The sequence below is a fragment of the Corapipo altera genome, unplaced genomic scaffold, assembly GCF_003945725.1.
Source record: "Corapipo altera isolate COAL_440 unplaced genomic scaffold, ASM394572v1 1, whole genome shotgun sequence".
NCBI lineage: Eukaryota > Metazoa > Chordata > Aves > Passeriformes > Pipridae > Corapipo > Corapipo altera.
In genome coordinates, this window is record NW_020884873.1 from 32,519,228 (window position 1) to 32,546,975 (window position 27,748).

General features: G+C 37.8%; 1 protein-coding gene and 1 long non-coding RNA gene across 3 annotated transcripts; one reads left to right on the forward strand and one right to left on the reverse strand.

The window, feature by feature from the left end:
- Positions 1-689: 689 nt before the first annotated feature.
- NUP107 (nucleoporin 107) lies at positions 690-27,748 on the reverse strand. 2 transcript variants are annotated; one of them, XM_027663268.1, is made up of 28 exons: positions 27,628-27,748; positions 26,792-26,877; positions 25,064-25,153; positions 21,582-21,697; positions 19,792-19,927; positions 19,162-19,265; positions 17,355-17,482; positions 16,983-17,031; positions 15,682-15,753; positions 15,112-15,200; positions 14,181-14,259; positions 13,130-13,243; positions 12,136-12,226; positions 10,900-10,976; positions 10,332-10,391; positions 9,815-9,960; positions 9,660-9,708; positions 8,598-8,667; positions 8,056-8,174; positions 6,376-6,414; positions 5,791-5,941; positions 4,649-4,755; positions 3,617-3,719; positions 3,279-3,439; positions 2,961-3,086; positions 2,161-2,274; positions 1,706-1,873; positions 690-1,021 (listed from the first exon to the last, which is right to left on the reverse strand). In XM_027663268.1, exons 1-28 carry the CDS (start codon positions 27,633-27,635, stop codon positions 914-916), a joined length of 2,760 nt encoding a protein of 919 aa, XP_027519069.1. In that variant the 5' UTR covers positions 27,636-27,748; the 3' UTR covers positions 690-913. The 2 variants fall into 2 exon arrangements, with proteins under 2 accessions (XP_027519069.1, XP_027519061.1); XM_027663260.1 differs by lacking the exon at positions 27,628-27,748 and adding an exon at positions 27,497-27,572.
- Positions 12,177-18,846, forward strand: LOC113956563. Its single transcript, XR_003530879.1, has 2 exons — positions 12,177-12,264; positions 18,678-18,846. It is a non-coding gene; the product is annotated as an uncharacterized LOC113956563 (long non-coding RNA).

Consider the following 27,748-nt stretch of genomic DNA (forward strand, 5'->3'; position numbering starts at 1 on the left):
CAGTACCCCCCAGCTCTGCCCAACAGCCCAGCGATGGGCAGAAACGCTCCGTCCCTCCAAGGTACCTCTCCACAACCGGACTGGGTATTTCCGGCAATACACACACGAAAATGCAGGTAGACAGGTACAGCACAAACGAAGTTCTTGTGTCAGGTGTCAGAAGACACCGACTGGGTGAAGGAGCCAGAGCCCTTGCCTAACTCCACTACAGTCGTGTCCTCTGCACTCTCGCGTTAAGGGAAAGGCAGCTAAATGTTTGTTTACACAAATAAACAGGGTCAGAACAAGCTTTCTAAATAAACTACAAAATCTCAGGAGTTTCAACATATGATCATCCTTGCTTTGGTTCAGCAGCATTTTAGCAATTCCACGATGTATGGTAGAACATCACAAGCTCTGAAGCAAGGCTGCCTTCTCTTCTGAAGGGCTGGATGTAGCCCCTCACTTTTGCTTTTTGGTGTTCCCTTCCTCCAGCCCCAGGTGTTTGCTTTCTTCTCCCCTACTTTCCATGTACACGTTCCTGCAGTCTCACTTTTCTCCTCACTGTACCCATGCACATTCTTTTCCTGCCAAGTAATGTTTCCAGTCTATGGGCAGCTCTTTTTGGCACATAGCAAAGAGGTTCATACAATCACCATATTTATATAATGACATTTTAGATTAGAACAAACAAACATTTTCTCTTTTTGAAGCACTTTTATTAGGAAAAAAAATTATGAAAAAGGTTGTTTAACAAATAACATCTCTGAAGTTGGTCAGAATTTTTCAAGTTTACATTGAAATCTGAGAGTTGGAGGTTTCCCCCCCAAAAAATCAGAACAATTTGTCCAAGTAATGGTTGTGTTGGTTTGTTTTTTTTAATGTAACCAGAATGTCCATGCTCAGAAGTTTTTGTAGGTATCTACATGAAAACCTATGACTGAATTTCATATCCCAAAGGATCAAGATCCTGGTCCAGAAGTATCAGAGAAGATTCCCTCAGCTTCTGCAGAAGCTTTCTGAGTTCTTCTTTTGAAAATACCTAAGAATAAATAATAAAACCCCAAACATAATAGTTATATTTATTTGCCATGAATATAACTGATATTAAAGCAATGGTGGTTAATTAAGTTACTATTTTTTCCCTTTTATTTCTTTCTATTCAAGATAGTGTGAGCATCAGGCACTTCCGAATGACCTTTAGTAAGGCACAGGAAGCTAGCAGCAGCATCCAAAACCTGAAGGTAGGCTCAAGATAGCTCTGTCTCATTTTGAGGTTTTTTCCAGGCTTTAGGAGGGAAAGAAGGTTAGGGGTAAACAAGTGCAAACCTGCTTATACATTTCTGAAATGAAATGTAATTGCAAAATCAATTACAATTCCACAGCTCAACTTAGAATCATAGATTTGTTTAGGTTGGTAAAGACCTTTAAGATCATGGAGTCCAACCTTTAAACTCCCATCCAAAAATTAGTAACTGCAGTATTCAGAAGAACTGCTTGTCAAAACACTGGCCATTATCTTCAGTGTTTCAAACTTAACTCTTCGATTCCTTAAGTCAGAATACAAGGAAACCCTTTACTACTTGCCGTTGATAGGAAGCGATAAAGAAACTTATGATGTTAAGGAACATATGGCATCTTCCTCTCTATATAGAAGCTTCTTACACAGCCAACCCACAGAGCCTTTAAATGAAAGCTGAGCTGCCTGCAGCCCTCACTAACTCACCGTGTAAAGCTTGTGCCGCTCAGAAGCGACCATGTCTGCCAGGCGCAGGCACTCCTGGTACTGCCCTGTGCTGTGCAGCACTGTGTGCAGTAAGAAGCACATCATTGGCAGGCATAGCTTACGCAGCAAAACCATCTGCTGTGTTCGTTCAGGGTCGTCCTCGGCATCCTTACCAGAGTAATACAGCATATTAGTATTATGAAAATCTACTTTTAAAAGGCAACTCAGCATAACCACATAATTAGTAGCATCAGAGGCAGAAAACTGGACTAACCAGCCTAGACTGGACTGTCAGATACGATTTGTATGGTAACTGAGGGGGAAGCAAGCTGTAACTGGTCACGGCAAGGCCAGAGCAAATTAAACAGGAACACATCAAACTAAAGGTGACAAGGGTACAACTGGGTACAATCTGTGCTTTGTGGTCTGTGTTGTGATATAAAAATTTATTTTACCTCTCTAACGTCAACCATCCATCCTCCATCAACAAACAGCAACACATTATACATTTTCTCCTTAACATCAGCTGTAAGAGCATCCAAGAGGCCTTTCCAAATGCCATAATCCATCTGGCAAAGAAACAAAAAATAAACTACTGCAGAACAGGATGATTTCCAAGGCTATTTTAAAACAGACTCTTCACCAGCATGCAACTCCAATTCAAATTAGAATCTTCAGCCAGTGGCTAAAACTTAAAACCTGCTGCTAACAGCTATTTCCATCCTTGCTTAATTCCCTGTCCAGAGAATCAGACAAGTTGTTCAGAAGCAAAGCCTCTTGAGGCACATAATTTTAAACAACTTATTCTGCCATGCTTATAAAACAAACATTTGTATTAACTGAACACAGTATATTCATACTGGTCAGGCACGCAAAAGAACTTTTGGCAAAACAAAACTGTTGCATCTTTTAGAAAACAAAAGGTGATAAATACAAGAATAAAGAGTTAATAGCAAAATCAAATGCTCAGATTTATTAATAACACTGGCAATCAACAGATTATAATGAATATTTACTACTACATTACAATATCTTATGTAAAGCTAAGTCATATTAAAAAAGCAGAATTTATTGTGCAGAGCCATTATTATTCTATTGTCTTATACTACTCCCTTCAACCTACAAATAGAATAATTTATAATAGAGCTCTTAAGCAATATGACATAGCAGTCTTCTACTCTGTTTCACTGAACTAAGACTGCCTCCTAAGCAAAACCATAAAAGTTTGCAGTAAATAACTTGCACTTCTACTTACCTCATACTTCTTTTCTTTATGTTCATGGGCCACTTTTTCAGTGAAACTTGCTTGTGGTAACAAAGATGGCTTCTGTGGAGCTGAGTTCATGTGTTTAAACCACTCGTTAAAGGTTTCATGGGCTTCCTGGATTGCATTGGAAACAGTGTTTGGACATTTTTGTCTCATACAATAACCAGAATGTCATTACATGCACAGCTATAATGCATCCAAAAATCAGAAGTTAAATTAAATGGACAAAGCTAGTCTTTAACCACCAAGGTAAACCCACCATTATTTCTAAGTAATAACTTGGAATACTGTATATTTGAAACTCACCAAATACGCACGAATACATAAATGTTCCCGTATAGCATTGTCATCTTCAGCTGGAAGTGGAGTATCCATTCCCTGTTCTTCCCATTGGTTATATATTTCTGCTATAGAATCTTGGGGAATCTTCACAAACACATCTTTTGCAGCTTCATGTTTCTTGGATGCTATGAGAATGTGAACTGGGTGTCAACAGCTTTGCAATTTCCATGCCTTATTTTCATAAGCTGGCAAAGCCATGCTTTTAATAGACTAGATTCAAAATTATGTCAAATGTAGTGCCAAGAACCAAAGAGAACAAAACCAACATTTAAAAAGTCTACAATATTTGTGAAGCTTAGTACCCAAGAACTTCCTCATGATTGCATTGCTTTGCTTAAGTGCTTCTGCCCTCTGTGCAGGATCAAATACGAGCCAGTCAATCACATCTATTTTCAGCTGATCTGCCTGTAAAAAACAACATAGAGATTCACTACCATCTCAAAAATACAGCTGATGTTACACTCATTAAATCTGGTCAATGAAATACACAAGTTTGGAAAGCATTACAACATGGTAAGAAGGATCGCTCTATTCAAAAGCTTAGAAAACAATATCTGCAATATGGAATAATAAAAAAATTAATTTCTAAGTGTTCCCAAGCTACTGAGCATCATCTCTCAAAAATTTTTATGGATTACAATGCATTGTCATCAAACTTTAATATGAATACACTACAAATATGGTTTATGGAGCCCTTGCTATAATCTTCAGAGGTGCCATCAGCTTGCACCTCCTCTGTTAGATAAACTACCTTTTTGTCTTAGACAGCTTAAACTTTGTACTGAACAGCAAAAAAATTGCCAAAAATTTGCATACAATCAGTTGCTTTCTAAGCAGCACTTTGAATACAGGCTATTAACAGTACCTCACTGTCCCTGAAGTACTGAGTTGGATCCAGCCAACGCTCAATAGCGGTGAAAGGAAACTGTCAGTAAAGGCAGCATCTGCTGTATCTAGAAATATCACTTGAGCATGTTAAAAGGTACATCTGAGATCCACAGTATTAATCCTCGTAATTCATAGAAGCTACAAGAACATCCTACTCTCAACTATGAGGTAGTTTGCTGCAGTCATTTCATGGGCTTTATCTTCACTTGATGTCTGCATACAGACATGGCTGCTGACCAACACACACACAAGGATCAAGGAGAAGCAGAAACAGAAGTTATGGATTTGTGCAATATCCTCACTCGGTCACATGGAAAGGACATTTCCCCAACAGGCTTTTTCAAGGCAATTTTCACCATTGTTGAAAGACAGATATGGATCATACATCGTCGAAGACTCCATAGTTGATTGCAAACTGGAATATCTGCTCTGCAAAGTGTACTCACCTCCGTTGTGCCTGTATCTAGCATTTGGTCATGGTGACTGAATTCACCAGCATCCTTCTTGCGGATGTTTTCAACAACAGTTTTTGTTATGGTTGCAACATCCAGACCTGGGTTAAGAAAGAACTGTGTAAGAACTACCATGAACTCCAACTTGACAAAAAATGAATTTCAGACTCCAACTGCTGATCTTATTCCTGGTAATTCTTATCAGTCTGTTCACACACATATTGTCAGAAAAAATTTTAAGCCTTTAAGCTGTGTAATTTATTGCAGATATTTTACAAGAATGATATTTGATATGAGAGAATATAAAATATGAGAAAAATAACAAGACAACTAACAAGTTTTTCAGTCTGTGCTGAGGACCAGCATATAGATATATTTGCTAAGACCACTGATTCCTACAGTTCTGACAGCAAGACCATGATTTGACAGGAATGTACCAGAAAAAGCTCAGAATAGCTCTTTTACAGATGCTTAAGCAGGATGTTTTATTTTTGTAAGCCTTAGCCCAGTTTAAAGGAAAATGACTGAAAAATGACTGAAGAGAAGTTACGACACTGAAATCCCCAGTAAATCTATTTCTTTGTGAATTTTGAGTGGCACAGAGGAATTGTCAAGCAATGGACAGTATGCTGCTTTGTTGGAGTCCCTTTTGGTCTGATGTATAGGCCTAGTAGGAAGATCAACATTAATGCAAGCAACCCACCACGGCTAAGAAAATGCACTATAAATAGAACAGAAGAATTAAGATACTCATAACCTTCCTAAATCCACAAACAGGTATATATTTTTATAAATAGTTCTCTGAAATAATATGATCACATCAACCTTCAGAACCTGTATTTGAAACAGGCAGCTGGGATTTAGTTCTTGCTGTGTTTGGACATAATCCAGCAGCCAGTGATATTTAGTTTAATTCAGAAAATAACTTCAATTCCAACTTAGTTAAAACACATTACAGACCTATAGTTAAAACACATTATATACCTTGAAAAAGTGATCAGTAAATTAATTTTATTTAATTGAAAAATAGAGAGATACAGAAAGGAAAAAGTATCATATTTGTAGCTAGGTGTTGGAGCAAAACCACAAAAGAACCTAGGATATAAAATGATAATAGGAATTTCAGGACCTCTCACCTGCATCTTTTGCCAACTCAAGGCAGTGGTGGCGTTGATCACTTTCAGTAACATCTTCAAGGAATAAAGCATACTGAGCAACGGCGAGCTCTGGGGGCAGGTGGCTCACATAAAATGCTATTAAGTCGGTGTGCTTCTCAGATACCATCCGCTGCAGAATAAAAAGCAAATATACAGAACAAGAAGCAAATATATATGAAGCAAATACATAGAAGATATCCATTACTATATACATATATATATAATATATAAACATACTATATTCCTCTGTGTAAATGCGTGTGTTTACACTTAAGTAAAAAACATGTATTAGGTAAAAACGTAAGTGTATGACAAACTTCTGATTATTTTATCCTGATAAAGGAAAATTCCACTCAGCTTCTAAACAAGGATCAATAAAACGGTCTCTTATTTAAGAACTGCTGACAGAAACTCTGTGTATTAGGCAAGCTTCCATGTATCTCTCCAGAAGAGAGCATTAGCTGCATTACATCTCTTTTCATCCTGTAACCTTAAGTTTCCTTTTCTTCCTCCTTTATGTCTAAATTACATTAGAGAAAGCAAACTGTATTTCTGAAAGCTTACCTCAATGTAGGTCTTTAGGACTTCAACAGAAACTTCCTCCTTATTGCAAACAAATATAAATTCAATTTTAAATCAGATAATGTGGAAAAGAAAGTAAAAGATACTTTACAGGCTAACACTATTAAAACAGACACAAGGTTATTTCCTTATTCCTGCTTCAGTCATCTACACAAACAGGTTCAACTGGAAGAACTGTTTCTCTTGGAGTGTAATTAAAAAGAAATAGATCTTCTAATTCAAAGATTTAGTGTTTCAAGGATTTTCTTTTTCAGCAACTCGATAATACAGTCTTTAGTCTAATTGGGACGTTACTTTTTAAATATTTTTTATTTCTTTCCATTTTACTATATTTTTTAAATTAATAAACAAAATGTCAGGCATACAGATTACTATTGCAGTGTACTACAGGCACTGTTTTATTATAGAAAATTCTAATGTAATAGGGTATAAATATCACCTTGTTCATCTGTAATAGCCTATACTAAACAACCAAAGTATAGTCTGAGCACCTGGAACAGCTCTAGCCAAGACTCAAGTGTTTGTTGCTGTCAAGAATTATAATTTTATTTTTATATATGTAAATTAAAGACCTTCATCTAAGCATATACTGATATGAATTGTATACAAACAACAAATAATGAACACTGTAAAAGTCTGCACATCTGCCTCTTCTCCCTGAAGTCTACTGAGGGTTGATCGAGTTGTCCAGTAAATTCACCTACTCAAAATTCTGGAGGCAGAATCAACAGTTATTCACAATCTCACAAGGGAAGTCATGTAGGAAATTGCCCCTTTTTTGTCCCCTCTGTTAAACATATGCTAATGGCCAGTTGTACTACACTTTAGCCTAAAGACCTACTCTATCAAATTTTAAGTCTGGCTAAAAAATTAGTACTTATACATACATACATACACACACATTCCTCTTATTTAGCTAAATGTTAACTGATTTCAAAATAAATTTCAACATGGGAATAAAACAATGATTGGAGGCATGAATAAACATAATAAGTCAGAGCTGTGTTTAAATCATCTAATGAAAAGACACATTTGCCATTTGTCAAAAGACGTTACATTCAGAAACCTATTTGTTACATAAGGGCTCCTAAATTTTAAAATAGTAGAAAAGGAGAGCTTGTAATTACTTGTGATTTCCTCAGAAAAGAGTAATTACAGATATGTGACCCATCTGCATATTTAGCATAAATAGGCTAGGTAGCTAGTAAAGCCATACTTAGTTCATATTTTGAGATAATATGAAAGTTTCAGCTAGTACTAACTACCTCAAACAAAAACATATATAAGCTTACAGCAGCAATACATACAGTTCCAACAACTGTCTATAAGAACAGGTTATATTCAAAACATCTTGGCTGCTATGAAGAAGCCTAACACTGAAGTCTGAGTCAGGACCTTCTCAATGAAGGGCTTATGAGTAAAATCCACCATCCTCAAAAAATTTTTAAGCTGAACTGGAGGAGAGAAGGATGGTCTTTTCTCATTTTGGCTGTTGTATTTGGGCTCCAAGATCAACAAATACACTATTTAAGCATCCAGCTCCTCATCAGCCTGGAAGTAATTTACCATCCCTCTATGTTGTTTATGTCATTTGCACACAAGCACTTCTACTTCAAAGACTAGCTATTGCTATGACAACAAATCAAATACAAGAGAACTTACCTTAGTCTGCATACCCAGAGTGCGGAAAAACAGAATAAGATGCGTCATGAAACGAAGGAGGTGTCCTGGGAGCACACTTCTGTCTTTGGAAAGCCACCTGCTGAATTCTTCCATCAAACCTATAGACACCAAGGAAATGTCTGTGTTAGCCGTATCATGGGGGAAAACCCAAAAAAATATTTCAAAATTACGCATTTATTCAATAAATGGAATTTAGCCTCAAAAGTCCAACAAAACAGAACAGCAATAATTTTGGAAAGACTTGGCTTAAATATCTACTGTATGTATTTTATCATTTCTCAGGAAAAGTCTTGCATATATCCTAACACATTTACATGATTTCACGACTTCTTTGAAAACTACCTTATATGTCAAACTGCAGAAAGTCAAACTACACAAAGTCCCTACTGTTTTAGAGCTCAGCTTTAAGGCGGAGTTTGCCTACTGCATGCTTCTAATCCATTCACATTAAAGTTTCTGGAAAGGTCACTCAAAATAATGTAGTCAGTTGACAATTAAAAATCACTTAGAGAAAAGCTCACCATCCACATCTCCCAGTATAATGAATTTCTGAATCACATGATAGTGTTCTTGATTCTCCTCTATAACCCTCTGGAGACAGAAAAAGAAATTTCAAACTTTGAATAAAATGTATGAAGAAAACAAACTTATAAATAAAGCAAAAGTTCCTCAGGGAAAAAAAAGCTATCCTATTTCAAAGGGTATTCTTCATAAAGACCAAGAGAAAGGCACTTGCTATCTCCATGTCAAATTACAAGAATATCGACAAACTGAAAGAAAGAACCTGAATATAGATCTGTACAGTTAATACTTTCATGGAAGAGATCCAAGACTAAGGGCTTTTTGCTCTGAAGAGGAGAATAAACAATGACGTTACAGATAATAGATTCTACAAAGTCACAGAAGAAGCAACAATGTGAATAAATCCCTAAGGAAAGGCCTGTGAAAGCTACTTGAGGAAGAAGATATTTTTTTTCCCCCGCTATAGAGGAATTAATGCATTAATACAAGAAATGCAATCCAAACACACCTGTAAATTTGCTATATGGTGAGGACTGCACTGTGTTGCAATGGCAAATGCGGCTGGGTGTATCTGTAGCTGACTGCATGTCTTTGTCTTAGCAATATGTGTCCATGCCATCAAATAAAAGTAAGTGTAGTTTCAATTTAATCATTGCAAAAGCAAACATGCTTTTGAATTTTGAAAGGTCTGTTCTGAAATATGCACACAAACCTCCTATAAAGAAAACGCAATGTAATCAATCTTCAAACATTCTGTCAGGGTTAAATAGTTGATTTACTCTTGTCTGCTTTGTATGTCCAAAAACACTTGACAGTCAGCTGTTTCTTTAGCACATGCAGCTGGTTTGGCAGATACAGGGCAAGACAAAATCTGTATAATTTTCATCATTAAAAGGTGGCAATATACTTGAATTGAGAAATAACACATTATAGAGGTAGAAAATATAAAATTAATCATTGTGCATATTTGAGCATTTCATCAAATAGTGCAGTAAAAACAGAACCCTGTGATTAGTTAAAAATGGTAAACAGGGAGGAGAAACACTGCAATTATTACATACCTTTTTGTCTGTTGCCTGAAGTTCTTCAAAAACCTTTTCAGAAGTCCAGCTTCAAAGTAGGAGAGAAAAGACAAAAAACATTACCTTGAATATTCCAAACAGATCATACAGGATGCTTTGTTGAGTGTAGGAGCATAATTTTACTTGAAACTTACTTTGTTTCTAAATAGTCTCTAGGGAGTTCTTCCATCTCCTCTGCAGTTACCACAGAGGTTCGTATTTCCTGTTCAACTAGAGTGTCCACCATGACCCTGAAATATGCCCAAACAGTATCTTCCCAGGTATCACAAACTGGAAGAAGCTACAGATTAAAAAAACAGAGCAAAAATTATCAAGAGAGGGAGAACTATCTCCCAAACACAGCAACTATAATTTAGGATCCAAATTTGGGCACCAAAGCAGACTAATAACCATCACGAACAGCAGCCTTTCCTTCATCAAAGCAGGATAACTGAAAAGTCAGCAGGAATAATACTAAGAAAAGACTATCATATATTTAGTTAAGACACAGTCCTACAAGGAGCAGCAGTGTTTGCCATTATCCTGTTTACTACATCTTTAAAAGTACAATAACCAGTGATTGCAATATTTCTGATGAAATCTGATGATATCACTGTCATATACGAAAAAGAAAAAGCACAACTACCAAACAATCTAGGAGGCTTGACCTACCTGTTTGAGGTTTCCACTCAGGGCTGCATAGATTGCTCTTTCATACCTATTAAACTGCTCCTAAAATAAATAGTAAAAATACCCAAACTTTTAATTACAAAGCATTAAAGTTTTCTAGTCACTTTATATTAGATTAATCCATTGGAAAATGTTCCATTTAACAGATAGAAAACCACAGGGGACACAAGGAGCCAAAACAAGAATAGCAAGTGACTTTCCCTTCACTAGCATCCCCTTGTAACTTACCTGAAAAATTTATATTGACCTGGAAAGAAAGTAATGTTTTTCCTTTCCCATTTAATTAAGTCAAGATGAAAGTCAAAGTGTCAGTGGTTTCACTTTCAACAAGAAAAAAAAAGGAACTCATTTCCTGAAAAACTGCTGCTGATTATGTAGATTTCTCACTACAGTACATAAATATGTTATTTCAGAAGTCCTCTTAGAAGCATTAATTGTAAATCCTATAAGCAGCAAACACAGAGGGGGTAGGTTTACTTAAAATCATGTTTCAGAGTTCAGGAAAGTTCAAATGCATGCGTTAATATCAAGCAAACCAGCATTATCTTACCTCTTCAGCCATACGCCAACAACAAATTTTCCAAATGCACCTGTATGGATTGCCTTGAACAGGCTCCAGCTCTTTTCCTACATGCAAAGAGTAATAAAAAATAATTAAAAAAAAAAGGGTAGAGGGTGCGAGGAACAAAAGAAAAAAAATGCTGTTAAAAAAAGAGAACCCAGTAACAGGTAAAGCCTATTTTCTGTTATTAACCCAATTTCAATAGCTTTGAAACTCTTCCCAAAGCATTTTGATGCTTTTGACTGAGCCACAAGGTGGCTGTTCTGGGAAGTTTGATAAAGTTGTATCTATAAGTTACAGTATTTTTAAAGCTTGGCTGCTATCTAGCTTTGAAGAAAATTATTGTTTTGGCTATAGTGTATCTACAATGTCAACATTTGGAAAAACAACACAGTTAAGGAAAAAAAAGGAATTTTTATATCTTAAGGAATTGAAACTTTTAAAAAAGTCACTGTTTCAGTGCTGCTATTTTGCATGCACCTGCATGAGGGCATTCAAACCCATATAACAGCAAGTTAGGTAGGTAGATTCAAAACAAGCCCAGGACACTGGTGTAGCATGCAGATAAAAGTGACAGGCTACTGGGATTTGAAAAGTAGGAAAGCATTATGCCTTCCACTCCCACCTATAACCAACACTTAGACTTGTTCTTAAATTCCTTGCTAAATCCTGCAATGTCCTGGGCACAGAGAGAAGCAAGGCACTGTGTTATAAATGGGACCGTGTGCAAGGAACCTTAGTACCAAGGGAAAAGGTAGTTTAATAATTTTCAAGTATTTTAAAAGCATCTCTATTTCCTGCACTTGCATTTGCTGAACTCCAGCCCTACTACACCTTTCTGAACATATAGAGTCCAATTTGAGTTTGTAGGCAACAAAATGTGTACTAGATAGCACAAGTCAGATGTTAAGAAAATACAGACTGAAGTATTATATGGAGGTGGAGAAGATCTGTCTGGTACTCTGAGATGTCTACTTCCTAGTGATTATGCCTGATTTTAAAAAAGAAAGTGACTTTAACATATTTAGATGAATTCAGTGAACTCATACTTTCAACTAAAGTGATTTCATATTAGTTTTTACACGTTAACAGACATGGAAAAATATTTTAGATACGAAAAAGGCTCTTAAGAAACAGCTATTTCTCTTTGCCACAGACAGATATTAAGAGAAAGCCCTCTGCTCTATTTTTATATCTGTCTCAAATGTACTTTAGAGCAGATACCTCCATTTATGTTTGGATCATGATATAGTTTCCAGCCTTCCAAAGTTGCAGCTCTCCAGGCCTGACCACATCGTTTGCATAAGCGCTGTGCCTGAAAAATAATGGATCTTCTCAGCAACACACTTAAAGGTAGGAAAATCTCCAGCTTCTTCTTTAAAAATGTGAACATTATTAAAATTGTTAATTTGTGTAGATTCTAGTATGTGAGAAATAAGCACAGAGGATCTTAAAACAACGGAAAGATTTCAAAGTAAATGTCATTCACTTTTTTTTTCACCAAACTTTTTAGTTTTTCAGTCAGTATTTATAGCAATGCGAGAAATGTGCTACAGCTTCATCTTTGTTAGCTTAAACAGCTACTACACAACCTTCTGATAAGTTTAAAGTGTTGTCCTGTTGCTTATATGTATAATCCATCTCTTCATGCAGTCATCTACTTTTCCATTTGACTTAGAACCCCAACTGAAGCTGTGAATTTATATTCACGTTCGTAACGCCCTGCAGCAATATGCTCACATTCCCATAATATCAGACAATGAATAGATGTGTGCTGTATTGGAACAGAATATGAGCAAGTAACCATATTCCTAAGACTAAGGTCTTTGCAACAAGACTCTCAAGTCCCCTTTCCCTCCCCTTACTCAACTGCCACTATATATACATGCATGATAATCCACTGATGATTATAAACACAGTTAGGAAGTTCTCTGAAACATTCTGTGTGTTTTCTGGCAGTATTTAGTATCAAGCCACAGGAGTGAAAAAATATTGTCAAACAACCAAAAAACCCCAAAGTACATTTTTTCCATAACATCTACTCTATGCCGAAAATTACTTAACTAAGATTTCATTAAAATGCTAATTTAGCACTCAATATTGACAACAAGTTGAAAATCATCACAAGCCAAACTTGAACAGACATTTTAGTATACAGCTTTTCATTGGTTTTAACAATAAGATAATTTAAATCTTACTTAATTAAAAGTTATGCTACCTCATCTGTCATTCCTGCTCTGATGAGAGTGAAGAGATACTTCAATAACCTTGCATCATCTTCTCGGTCCAAATCATCAAGTGGCAGTTTCTGTCGTATAGGAGCATCTGGATCCTGGGAGAAAAGAAGTCACCACTCATCCACACAATGCCTATATGTCTCTTCCATTAAATTCTTGCCCTGTTTTATAATTTGGAGTCATTTTTTCATGTTGGCACAACAATCTGTACAATGCATGTAATATTGAGCATGATACTTTTCCGTTTTTCCTCTCTCATTTCTTTTATTCCTCTTCTGTCACTGTTCCTATTGAAAGAAGCCAATGCAATTTATTTATTCCACTGCCTTGTTATTTGCCCTAAACTTCTCATCTTCCAGGTCTCTTCTCACCTTCAAACATCCTTTCCCCTTCTGTCTATCCATCTACCACTGTTTCTCCTCCTCCACCTTCTGAGAAGGCTTTTTATAACAGCAGCACTCGCTCCTATTTAATCCAAACAGATTTTCTTAAGCCACTCACAACCTCAGATCACTCCCAATTGAATCAATCTTCTACGACTGCTTTGCTGTCACTGGGGCAGTTCATTACCTCATTCTGCTGGACAGCACTTTCTTTTCTTTCCTTCTCTCCTATTAGCTCTTACTATAGTAGCTCTCAAAGAATTGCTTCAGGACTTGGTTTCATTGTACTAGTCACTGCATAAAGATAGAATTCCCTTATTTGTAATGGCTCCAATGGCTCCCAAACATTTTTCTTAGCTTTTCTGGTTAGGAACATGAGTATCTTTCAGACATAAAAAGTCATAATAAAGCCCTTTACTTCACCAAATAGGCCACAAGTACTTGTGATAGGGGGTGGGGATATGGAAGTGACTCCTGAAAGAAAACAGAAGTCCACAGTGATCCCAAAAAGAACTTTTGAGGTGCCCTGCCTCACAATTTCTGTACTGATTTTTAGATAGCACAACTATCTAAGAATTGATGGAAGGCTGTGAAAATAGCTCTCTCTAACATATTTTGAAATCAAGCCTTATTTTTATCTAATACTTACCAACTCTGTTACCAGAGCTCGAGAACTTCCAATGTATGTACTTGACTGTCGCTGCTTCAGGGTATGCAGTGTGTTATCCCTGAAAGCAGTGGAATGTTTTACAGAAAACTGTTTTTTTAGCAAGCATCTTTTAATAAGACACAAATATTGAAAGATATTTTTTCTTACATGGAATATGTTTACAGAACAGACACTTGGTTTGGTTGATTTACTATGGACTGTGCTACTGTTGTGAAAATCCAACATTTCACAAGAGGTACAACATTGCAATCAATACACATATCTCTGATTCCTTTCAAAAGCATTGGAATCAATACACATATCTCTGATTCCTTTCAAAAGCATCCATTATTTCAATCATTCATGTATTTAACTATTAATTGATTTCTGCATAAGCAAAATTTCCCATTAGCATTCACTATAAATTCAGTCAAGGACAGAAATTCACCTTAGGATAAACATGATTCCAAAAGCCTATATTCACTGGCCATTAAAAGCAGGTTTATAAAGGTAGTCTTTGGTCTTTTCTGCCATATCCATCAGTGATAATAAAGATGACAATAATGGCTTCTAGTGAAGGGTCATAAAGGGACAACAAGTACTTAAACAGGCAAAAATTAAAGCCAGACAAAGAAATGACCACCTGAGAAACACATAAAAGTAATCCTCATCTATGTTAAGATTAATTTAAATTGGTTTGATGGTTTTTCCTTCCATCCTTGCCTCCCAAAATGCAGTAACTGACTTCGAGCAGAAGATATACTTCAGCAGACAGGTAAGAAATCTCAATTTTTACATCTCTGACTTTGAAGAAAAGAAGTGAATGCAATGAACAACTTAAAAAATCCACTTCTTTCCAAGAGCGATTCAGTGATTGTGAATCTTACACTTGATGGGAGCATGTATATAATTAAAAAAAGTCTGAACTCACCAATATACTGTTTTTGCATAAAACTCAATATTATCGGAGAAGTCCCCAATTTCATCCTTAGCAATGCTCTCTAGCCAATCTACCACCAGCTGGAATAAAATTAAATTGCATTTTTAAAGCAAATATGTAACAAATAATGCTTTTACTGTCTTCCTCTCATTTCTGTATCTATTTGTTATCTACTCAGCAATCAAAAGGCATACAAATCCAGAAGACTATTTCACTTGCGTTTTAAGTATCCAGTATGAAGGTTGTTGGCACTTAATCTCTATTTCTCATTGGATGCTGCAGTTTACTACAGTGCTATTTAACAGTTTATTAATCACAATCAACAGTAACAGATGCTGCAACTGGGAACAGCTCTCAGCCTTTCATTGTCCCCAAGCCAGACTGAAAAAACATCCTGACCATTAGAAACTTGAGAGCATTATTTTTATGCATACAAGGAATACTACACTTGAGTGAATATGAAAAAAAAGTTTTAGAAACAACTTCAAAAAGTGCATAGACCATTAGTGTTATAAACATTTAATCTATTTTCATTCTCATATTAAAAACTTTCCATCATACCTGACTTTGTCGAACAAGTGCATCTTTCTGAAACAAGTTGTCTACGTTTGTTTTTTCACTAGCAGTTAAAACCTGTTTAAGAAAAAGCTGATTATTACTTAATGGAAAAGAAAACTACTGCAAAAAAGGAATATCAAACTGAACACATAGTAATTCATAAACTTTCTACAAGTTCAGTATGCTACCTCTCCCCTCCCCCTTTTTAAAAAATGGATGACACTGTAACTTGTTTTATTTGGATGGTCCTTCACATCCAGTTACACTAAAAACTGTAATAATGAGATTCAGCATATAATTCACAAATTTATGACCACAGAAAGATTCTACACAGTAGATCCACGGATTCCACTGGCTGCACTCATATCATCCTAAATCCCATTTGTTACTATACATTAAAAAGATGAGATTTTCCAAGATCATGTGCACATTTAACATAAACAAGTGTGAAAAAACCAAAAAAATAAAACCAGAGCCCTGATCCTTCTATCTGATCTCCTGCACTAATTTAGCTTCCATTAGACTTGCAATAAAAAGAGAACAGGAGATGCATTTTTCTAAATTACACAGACAAGAGGAGACTGGGTTTTTTTGGCACAACAGTGTTTAACAGTGACAACTTAGCACTGGGAATTCTAGAGTAAGCTATTTTATTTTCAAGAAGAAAGCAACTGTGATCACAAATTTTACAAAGGCAGAGTTTTTTTACTTATTGTTTTGTCTTCCTAAGCAATTCTGGCAGCAAAGACTGGAAGTGCTGTATTGACATAGACAAGACGACTACAGCTGAAACAAGAACGCTAAACACCCTGAATTTCTCTTGAAATAAATTGTAGTCAGAGTTGCAAAGGCTAGACAGTTTGAGACCACATGTTCTTCTTTTAGCCAAAGCAAAATTATCTCTGACCTATGGGAACATTACAGCTACTGCTGCAGCTTTTAAAAATAAATAAATAGTTATTTCTAGTGAATTTAGATTTGTCTTGTGCAGAGCCAGGAGTTGGATTCAATGATCCTCGTGGGTCCCTTCCAACTCATGGTATTTTATGATTTTCCAAGTGTATGTGGAATATTTAGGGAAATAAAACAAACAATAGTTTAGAATATTTTTTACACTAGCATTCTCTCTTTAGAACTGAATATTTAGGTTTACTCTTCACAATATATGAAATAATTTTTGTCTTGATAAAAATCAGTCTCATTTTTCACCTTTGAATTTTGAGATTCTAAAAGTACAATAAAAGCATTTAGCCTGTATTTTGCTATGACACTTAAAAAAAACCAACAAAAAAGTCCACACTCACTGTGATATCAAATGCAGTTTCATCTTCCAGTGCAGACTGTATTCTGTCTCTAGAAATAAAAGTGCAAAACGTTAATGATTAAAATAAAGCTGAGAAAATTTAACAGAATGCATGAGTAAAATTACTTTAAAAACATTTACAAAAATGTTTAAAAAAAATACTAGAAGTTGCAAAGGTAATAAGAACAGTCCTCTTTAAAACTTTCATTTCTGTAAATAGATTATCAATAGACACATATATCAGAACCTAGTTCCATAAACAGCTTGCTAATAGGTACTTAATTGCTTCACTCCCTATGTACAAACTCATACAAAACATATCCAAGAAAGTCATCTCTGTACAAAAACATAACATGCTTTTCAAAGGAATTACCTATAAAGCGAGGACAACAGTCTCCAAGTTACCATCTCCTGCTTAAGAAGCCACAAGACACTGGCAGTTTTGGAAAACTTTTGCTGTCCAGGAGTTGCCCGATAAACTATTTTCCCCAGTATATTCACCTGAGATAGATAAATTTATACATAGTTAACACTGCCCATCAGTGTAGTTTTTTTCTAAATGCTTTCAACAACCGAGTTTTATTACCATCTCTTCAAAATAGGTAGGCAATACATTGTAAATTCTCTTAATTAGTAATAAAAAAACCTCATTAACACAGACTAGAGGATATAAACCAAGAGAGTGGTTGCAGCCAGCAAAATCCCCAACTCTTTTCCCATCTACGTCAATATCAAACATTAAGTTAGCCCTAATGGTATTTGTGAGAACATTTATGCATTTATCCATGCCTGAAAGATACTTTCTCCTTTCTAGCTCTGTTAAATGAGGGAACCCAATCTGCTGGTTACCACATAATTTATAGTATCACCACAAAAAAATTCTACTATTTTTTCCTTTATTTGCTACGAAGAAAACTACACAATGAAGTCTTTTCCATTGGTAGCTAGTTCCAGAGCTCCTACTGCTTCCAAGAAGAGTCCCAATCTCTTATATTTTAGGGGTACCCAATTCATCGGGCATCAGTATAGTCATCCGTTTTCAAGTGGGAGGTGAACAACAGATTTGGAGAAAAGGAATACTTGTACCAGTAAGATGCAAGAGGGGAGCACAGTTTTCTGTTCTCTTTTATTACCCCCTCCCCCCCCAAAAAAAATATGAAGAGTTTATGGCTGCTGGGAACCACTGGGCTAATCTGAGGGTACAGCTGAGAAGCAGCACAATAGCTTAGGGCTGTCCCTCCACTCCCATGCCAAGCCCCACCAGCAACATCCAAGCTACACCTTAGAGCAGCATCTTTCACTCTTGTACATCCTTGGCAACATACAGTCAACTCCCCTCAGTTCCACAGGGCTTAAAACACCCACTCTATTATTCCCTGACCTTGTAGATGTTATCCATATTCTCCAACAGGAGTTCCACTATCTCACAAAATAATCAAGTTCGCATTTATTTTCCTCTTGTCTGCTTCCTACCTGAGCACCCGTACAATTGTGGTACATGCCTCATCAAAGATCTCAGCATTCTCTATCTCAGCCCCAGTAATAAATTTGCACAAAAGATGGCTAGCAACCCTGCATTAAGAACAAATTTTCCTAACACAGACATAGGTATGAAGTCTCTTAAAAAAACTTAATCTGCACACCTCTCTTGTGATCAACACTTACTGACAGAAGCATCATAATTTCTTCCTTTCAGATTGTCAATCCCTGCTGATTCTGAACTGACAATCAAACGACCAGTCAAATGAAGAACTGTGTCTAAAATCAGAGACACCTTAGAGCCAACGCTGAGTCCTCTACGGTCAGCTTGTTAGTAACGTAGCAGAAAACTTAAAGCATCATAATACAATGATTTTATTTATTTATACCTGACAAAAAAAAGTATACTTTAATCCAGTTTATTAACATTAAGAAAAACATCTATACATCTGCTACTGTGTGTTGCCACTTGACACTTGCAGTGGAGTGGCAGCCAGAAGACATTTTTTAGTATTCAGCAAGCTACACCACGAGTATTCCTGTGCCACAGTAGTGTATGAAGAAAGAGTGATGTTCATCATTGAGTGATACTCAATGCTAGCACGACTAGTAACACTGCAACCAGCTGGAAGATTTAAAGTATGTTAAGCACTGTGACTTCTCAGCAATACTGCTTGGAGAAGGGCAAGTAAACTACTTACCTGACTGTTACAAATATTTTCATACTCATCCACAAGATCAAAAATGGTAGTTGATGTATGCTTCAGGAAGGAATGCAGAAAATCTGAGTACATGCTCATAGTAGCTAGGACAGATTTAATAAAAAAGCCATATTAGTCAGATGCAACTTCATATAAAAACCCCAACAGACTACAAAAAAAATCCTTCTGATGACAAGGCATCTCATCTTTCACAAATTTAAATGAGAACAATGATGATATCAACTATTTAGATCTGATAAAGTCATAAGAACTTATCAGCTAAGACAGCAAGACAGACAGAAGCTATGAACTAAGTAAAATAATTATAAAACTTGTGTTGTGGATATGTCATCTGCAAAAGTTTTAAAAGCAAACTCATTTGAGTATCTCCACAGTCCACTAATCCAGTTGTGTCTGACATCACCAGAGCATCCCATTTTTTCCATCAGGTTCCACTGAAGACACAAATTCGCAAAACTCCAATAAACTGGAACAGCTTAATTTTATGAACTTTTTCAACTAGACTGTTTTTGACTAAGAAATAGCAGTAAAATAATAGAGAAAAAACCCCAAACATATAAATTTATATCCTACATATAGGATTATTATGAAAACTCCAGATTGTCTCACCAGCTTCCCCAGGATCATCCTCACGCAACAGTACAGCACTCATAGTGACATCTTCTGTCACATCGGACAGGTCTGGATTTACAAACATTCCTGTCTGCTGAGGCGAGAGTGCCATTGTCCAGCTACTTTCATCCAACTAAAACCACAAGAACATAAAGAAAATAAATCACAATCTCAGATATTACAAGCCTAGCTCCACGTTTTTTCCTTCTATATGAACGGTATATAAACAGAGAATCCTAAAAAACTAATAGTGAAATAACTGCATTTAGATAAGGTGCAATTATGCCTTTAACAAACAGCTCTGAAAAGATAAATTTTAATCTGGAAAAAGAAAAATCCCATTTTTCCCCTGAAAATAACTAAAATGGAAAAGTTAATCTAGTAAACCTACCTACTTTAGAACATCAGGTATCACTTTTCATCGTAAAACAAATAAGTCACTCTAAACTTTCATATTCTATTATGCTAAATGCTTAGCTAGTCTTTCAAAGTAAAAAGATCACAATATTGACCAGGTTCTAAAGCAACTGTGAAAAGTTAAGCAAAACAGCTAAAATTTGAATCAATCATTAACCTGTCTTTCAACCTTCTTGGTGAATTGCTCAAAACCATTTGATCAATCACAGCAATATGTTTAAAATAATAGCAAGTATCAGAATATTAAAGGAGGAAATAAAGACATACCTATACTTTGTGGGGAGTATTTCAGGTGAGGTAGTTCATAACATATCTGACACCAGAGCAGCAAAATGACCAAAACAGAAGACTGACTCTACATATACTGCACTGACAGGACAGCTTCCTAGAGGTGTTTCCATGCCAGCAATTGCCTTCTCAGCAGCAATTAATACTATACAAAGACTTAGAGATGTCCCACTGGCTGATTGTTTTTCTGGACTCTTGTTTCTACCCACAATATTCCTCTTGCCTGATCTCTCTCTGCCATTAATCCCCTCTAGCCAACCAGAACAGAATGCTATAGTCCTCCCTCCACAGAGTAAAAATAACAAACACAGTTCCAGCAAGATCATATCAGGTCTCTGTGGGAAATACAAAAAGGGCTGATGAGTGTTCTGATCTACCAGCAAGTAAATTTCCACAAGTAGAAGTCCTTTTTCCTGTCACCCTCCTCTGAAAGCCTTTGCCTAGTCCCAAATTTCCCCTACTAATCTAAACTGGATTCAAGTCAGAGCACTAAACGTTACCCTAAAAACGCATTCCACTCACCAAACATTAGCCAAAAGAGGCTCTGAATCAGAGGAAAAGTACCAGTGCTAAGAGCTGTGTACATGTTGATCAACTAGGCCCTAGAAGGTGATAACTTATAAAGAAACAAATAAAAGGGAGAATTAATTAAAACATATATACAAAAAGACATCTAAACTTCTTTTAAGTTAATTTAAAAATAAACAGATAAAATACTTCAGGCATCCCTACTGATAACTTTTCCAATCAATGTTTTTCCAAAAACATTGAAGTAGAAGATAATCTATGTCCTCTAAAAAGTCATCAGAAGAGCTTATTCTTTGAAGCCCAAACTTTAACACCTAAATGAAGCCTAATACTGGAGAGTGCTAAAATAAGAAAAACCTCCTATTATTCCTCACTGCATCTTCTCAAAGAACAACACTAATAAATAACACCAGCAGCAAGCAGCAACAGTAGTACTAGGAAGCTTATACCACCCACTGTTTGTCCTTGGTGCAAACAACACAGAAACGCTGTAAACTTGTAGTTTCTTATGTTTCACAGGAACAAAAGAGAAAAAGATGCTCTAACCATCTTACCATGGACAGATTGCCGAAAAGCCCAGAAGTTGGTAGAATCAGAGGAGATTTCCCTCCTGTTCCCAGGATGGCAGACATATCTGATGGCTTCATGGAGCTCCGATGTAGTGCAGTACCTGAAAGAGAGAGGCTTATATGTGACACACCTTCAGTTACTAGAGTTCATTGGTAAACACATATGAACACAAAGAGCAGTGCATCTCCAGTCACTCTTTCTTGGAAATTCATCTCCAAATCCTTAAAGCAAAAGGCAACCACAAATCTGCTCTACCAAGCATTACATCTGCTCCAGATACTTCTGCACATCAATCCAGTGCCTAGTGTTCCCAGGAGTATCTAACTCATGTAAACACTGCTTTGCAAGATAATAAATACCACATCCTATGACAACAGACCTTCCTACAAACCAAACATCACAGAATTTCCATCAAGACAATAGGTACTTTGGTCCCCTTATCAATCACAAACAGCTTCGGAAGCCATCTAAAAATACTGATTGCATCAAGACAGTGACAGACAGGAGCTGTGTCAATAGTGGCAGAGGGAATGACATTTTGGTAGCCAATTTGGGGAGAGGAGCGCTTGTACAACTTTCAACAGCAGTTCCTGGTAATAAGACAGCTTCAGTCAGCATTGAGATCACTAATATTTCCTTTTGGTCTCCTGAAATCCAAGGCATCGAAAAATGCCCACAACAGCACATACAACCCCAAAATAAAGGGCATGTCCTGGGTCTCCATCAGACTCCATCCAGTTTAGATGCAAAAGATCAAATGCCTATGGTACTTTTCTTTTTTTTTTTTCCTCCAGTGCCTAAGGTAAAGAGAACAGCAGAAGGTGCAGCCATCCTCTTGGAGCTTGATGGAAAACATACTGGCTAGATGAGGACAAAAAAGAGGAATTCCCAATATGAATGCCTGAATGATGACAAAATAAAGATTATAGGAAGACACTGTGACAGAGAAAGGGGAGGTAAGCCCTGGTGAGGACATGGAAATGTAAGGAAGGGGCACTTTTCTTTATTTCAGCCACAACTAGTGAGAGAGGCTCTAAGAAGATTACAGACCTTTTCACAGTATGTTTAGCATCAAGTCAACACTAAGAACAACAATCTTGACACATAAGTAGCTTCTGCTCAAGAAGAAGGTTGATGCTAACAGCATTTATCTTTGCTGCTGGTTGCCAAAATAGAAGCCAATAGATGTTACAGTAAACAAGAACAAGCAGGGGCTACACAGAACTTGGCAGGAACCTTGTGAAATCTTGAAGAATCAGTCTCTCTGGAGCTTCATATCTTTGCACAAGTGCCAGTTACAGAAGAATCCCCAAACATGCTCCTAATATGGGTCCACTGATGCAGAACTTGGGATGAGACTGGGAGGTTTCAGGGCAACCTGACCCTAGCCACCATGTGTGGTTCCACAGCCTTTCTGTAAGGTGTGCTAATTTCTTCTTCTGCTAGTGGAGAGCGAATAATTAACTGACCCAACCAATAAATAAATATGCAGAAAGGTCAGCAACAAAATTAACCTGTCAGAAAAAGAACGATGGAAAAATATCTGAAGACACACTACAAAACCAGACAATCTTGAAGAATCAGAAGCTACTGCAAAATCAAAAGAAGGTTGCAAAAAGAAGGAAACAACAAACTGCTCACTAAAGCAGAGAAACTGAAATGATACCAGACACATTCTTGTGCCAAACAATGAAAATGAAGCTCAAACCCACTCTAAAAACTAAAGGGCAGAAATTCATTGTTAATCAGGAATAGCATAAACAAATAACTTATGAACATAAATGCTGCCTGCTACTAGGTGATTTTGTCCATTTTTAGAAATGTGTTTAACTGCAAAATCACAGAATCACCTTGTAGTTGAGTGTATTGGGTTTGCACAGCTAGGTTTTGGTAGTGACGGTGGCTTCTGTCAGAAGCTGCCAGAAGCTTCCCCCATGTCCAGCAGAGTCAATGCCAGCCAGCCCCAAGATGGACTCGCCGCTGGCTAAGGCCGAGTACCTCAGCAGTAGTGGTAGCACCTCTGGGATAACAGATTTAAGAGGGGAAAAAACTGCTGAGGGAACAGCAGCAGCAGAGGGAGGAGTGAGAAAATGTGAGAGCAACAACCCTGTAGAAACCAGGTGAGTGCAGAAGGAGGGACAAGAGGTGCTTCAGGTGCTGGAGCAGAGATTCCCCTGCAGCCCGTGGTGCAGCCCATGGTGAAACAGCTGCTGTCCCCCTGCAGCCTGTGGAGGTCAGCAGTGGAGGAGAGATTCACCTGCATCCCATGGAGGACCCCACACCAAAGCAGGTGGATGCCCAAAGGAGGCTGTGACCCCGTGGGAAACCTATGCTGAAACGGGGTCCTGTCAGGACCTGTAGCCCTGGGGAGAAAGGAGCCCACGCAGGACCAGGTTTGCTGGCCGGACTGTGACCCTGCAGGGGACCCAGGTTGGAGTGGAAGGGACTCACACTGGAGTACTTTGTAAAGAACTACAGCCCATGAGAAGGACTCACATTGGAGAAGTTCATGGAGGACTGTCTCCCGTGGGAGAAATCCCACAATGGAGCAGAAGAAGAGCGTGAGGAGTCCTCCTCCAGAGAAAGAAGGAGCAGCAGAGATGATTTGTGATGAACCGATCACAACTCCCTTTCCCCAATCCCCTGCACCACTGGCAGGGGAGGAGACATAAAACATGTGAGTAAAGTCAGGCCTCAGAAGAAGGAAGGTGTTTTTAAGTTTGGGGTTTATTTCTCATTATTCTACTCTGATATGTTTGTTAATCAACTAATTTCCCCAAGTTGAGTCTGTTTTGCCTGTGACAGTAATGGGTGAATGATGCCTCCCTGTCCTTATCTCTACCTGTGACTCTTTAATTACATTTTCTCCCCACCTTGTCCTGCCTGACATGGGGAATCATAGAGCAGTTTGGTGAGCAACTGGCATCCAGCCAGGATCAACCCACTACATTGAGTTTGGAAGGAATGTCTGGAGATCATCTGCTCCAAGTCCCCTGCCCAAGGGTGTGTCAACTAGAAAAGGTTGCTCAGGACCTTGTCCAGTCAGCTTGGGTTATCTCCAAGGACAGAGACTCCACAGACCATCTGGGTAACCAGTTCTAGCATTCAACCCCCATTACAGAAAAAAGTTTTCTTATGTTTAAACAGAATTCCCTGTATATGCTCCTGTGCCTATTGCCTCTTGTTTTTTCACTGGGCACAACCAAGAAGAGCCTGCCTCTCTTTTTACTCCCTGCCATCATTTATATACATTAACAAGATCCCCCAATCTCTCTCCCATAAACAATCCCAGCTCTTCTCAGTCTCTCCTGATATGTCAGATACTTCAATCCACTAATCAACTTTGTGGGCCTTCACTGGACCCATTACAGCATGTCCATGTCCTTCTTCTTATGAATTGCTATTAATTATGAAGTACGAGTGCATAAGTACTTTAACTAAACAGTGAGAGAGCAAGCAGTCTTACCTGGCTGGTGAAGCAATGAATTAGGAGTTCGGGAAAGAAACTGGCTTCTGGGTGTCATGTTTCCAATAGTGTCATCCAGGGATGTGAGAACTGATTAACAAACAAGTTAAGAAACACTCTCCTAAACATGCTTTTGGCTCTATTCTAAATGATTGTGACTACTTGGAAAGGAAAAATGTTATGGAAATTACACCTCTTTCGGAGTAAAACAGAAAGTCCCATTCATAAGCCTGAGCTAGGTCACAAAATGTTTTACCGGAACCTTAAGGCTGGAGGGCTAAAAGGGACACCACAAAGCAAATTTCAGAAATATGAACAGAACAGGTCTGGGACTCCTCACAACTGCTCAGAACAAAGGGAATCCTTATGCCCCATAAAGAGCTGCTTTATGCTACATCAACCATAACACGAAAATCTGAGTTTGAATGAATTGTTTAAAAAAGTTCTCTCTTAGTTCAAGGTGCTCTGTTGCACTACTTTTCTTCTTCCTGTCAGCAACTAGGTTCAGTGCTCTAGGTATGATTTACTAAGAAGTAGTTGTACAAATGTTTCAGCAGCCTGCATTATTAGTGTCCAGGAACATCTTGATTGCTAGGCACAACGTAATCAGGGCGAATATCTCCCTAGTTTTATTTTACATGCAAAACCTAGAAAAAGCAGCAAATGTACTGGATTCTTTTGCTATTAAAACCATAAAAATACCCTTATCTTAGTTGTCAAATTACATGAGTGGGGTTTCCTTATTGTAAAAAAATAGGGGGGAAAATTCTGTGGAAATTTAAATCTGTCTGTGCACTACTCTTGCTATTACAATGGATGGAAAGTTCAGATATGCTGAATCATCTGCAAAAGAGCACAGAGCCATAAAATTAAGCTATAAGGAAGAAAATTCCTTTTTCTTTTCCAAAAACTCAGACATGGAATCAGCTATGGCTCACATAGTTCTCTGGGTGGACATCAACCTGAGTTCATATGCCCAAGAAAAACTATAAACCACCACACTATATTAACATTATGGCACAAGTTTAGCAGACAGGCAATGCAATATCCGTGCAATCACATTTAACCCACAATCAAAATAATCAATCTACATATAGGCAAGAACAATCTCTTACTTTCCCCAAAATCTTTTGAATAATCTGTTCTGAGCCATCACTACAACAGTTTTGACATGGTTTGAGACTACAATGTAAGAAAGAGAAGAGAGAGAGAAAATTCCATTCAGAGGAAATACTTTTGAAAAAAGGCAAAGAATTACATCTTTTGGCTTACTTCTACATTCTTCTGTAAAGGACAAGTAATGTACTATGTTGCTGAAAATGCAGTACTTTTCGAAATGAAACTCATCCAGATTTCCTAAGTCACAGTCATTAACATCCCTCCCTACTAGTTTTTAGATATTGCAATTACAGTTTTGTTTTTGAACTTTTCTCCTTCTTAATACATGAAAATACCACACAGAAAAGAAAATTGACTAGAGTAGGGGAAAATATGAGATAGCTCAATAGCAGAATTTTGGCTGCAGAATACCTCAAAGGTCAGGTAACAATTTCATATTACATTCATATATTCTTCATTTTAAATGGGTATAAAGAGTTACTTACTGTATATTCAAAAACTATTCTCAACATGCTTAAAATCATAGCTGTAGTAAAAATATATAAATCTGGTGAACACAGCAAGCAGCAGTCAAAGAGAAGACAAAAATTCTTTACAGAAAAAGGATACTAGAAACTCTTTTCTGAGAGCCTTGCTTACGTCCTGGTCTGACCATCTCTGCCTCGAGTGGTGATAACATGTCGTCAAAACCATTTCTAGAAAACAGCAACACAGACAGAAAGCAAGCAAGTGAATTTAGGTAGAAAATACAAGATGTTTTTGTTGCATCAAATTAACTCCACAACTAGGAAACTTAAAGTGTTAAGTCATTTCAAACTCTACTACTGATGTCCAGTTTCCTCTGCAGAACATCTAGCACTGCTTATGAGGTCAGGGAAACGACCTTTCCCGAAAACCCACACTTTGTTCCTTCTACACGAAAACAAACCTTTTTTTATCACTACTAAAAAGAAAAAAAAAAAAAAAGAAGAAAAAGGCCAGTAAGAGATACAAGGTATGAAATTCAATTTGGAACTGAAAAATTAATTTGAAAGAACAGAACTGTTTGATTTTTTCTTCGGATACACGCAATCACTACAGATTGGAAATATTCACGTGTCTTGCAGCAGAGAAAGAATCCGCTCCCAGTTACTCAGACGCGGAGGAGCCGCTCCCGGTGCGCTGTGAAGGCACCGCGGTGATGCCTCAGCAGGCCTGGCAAAGGCCTGGCCCCGCGATCCCCGAGCAATTCACGGCTCCTGGTTAATCCATAGATATACTCAAGAAGCAGCAACCACGCTCCAAGCTCCCGGGTGACACAAAAGCCCCCCGTACCCTCAGCAGCTGCTCCCGCCCCGCTGCGTCTCGCAGCCCGCGCTGTGCGCGCCCGCTCCGCTGGGCCCCGTGTCACACACGGCACAGCCTCGGGACGGGGCACCGCTCGCCCCGCGCCCCTCACCCCTCACCTCTCCATGGCAGCGGCCCCGGCCCGGCTCAGCCCCGGCTCCAGCCTTCCGGGCTCCAGCCTTCCCGCCTCCGCCAGCGCCGGCCCGCGCCCCGGAAGGACACGGCCGCCTTCCGCCCTCG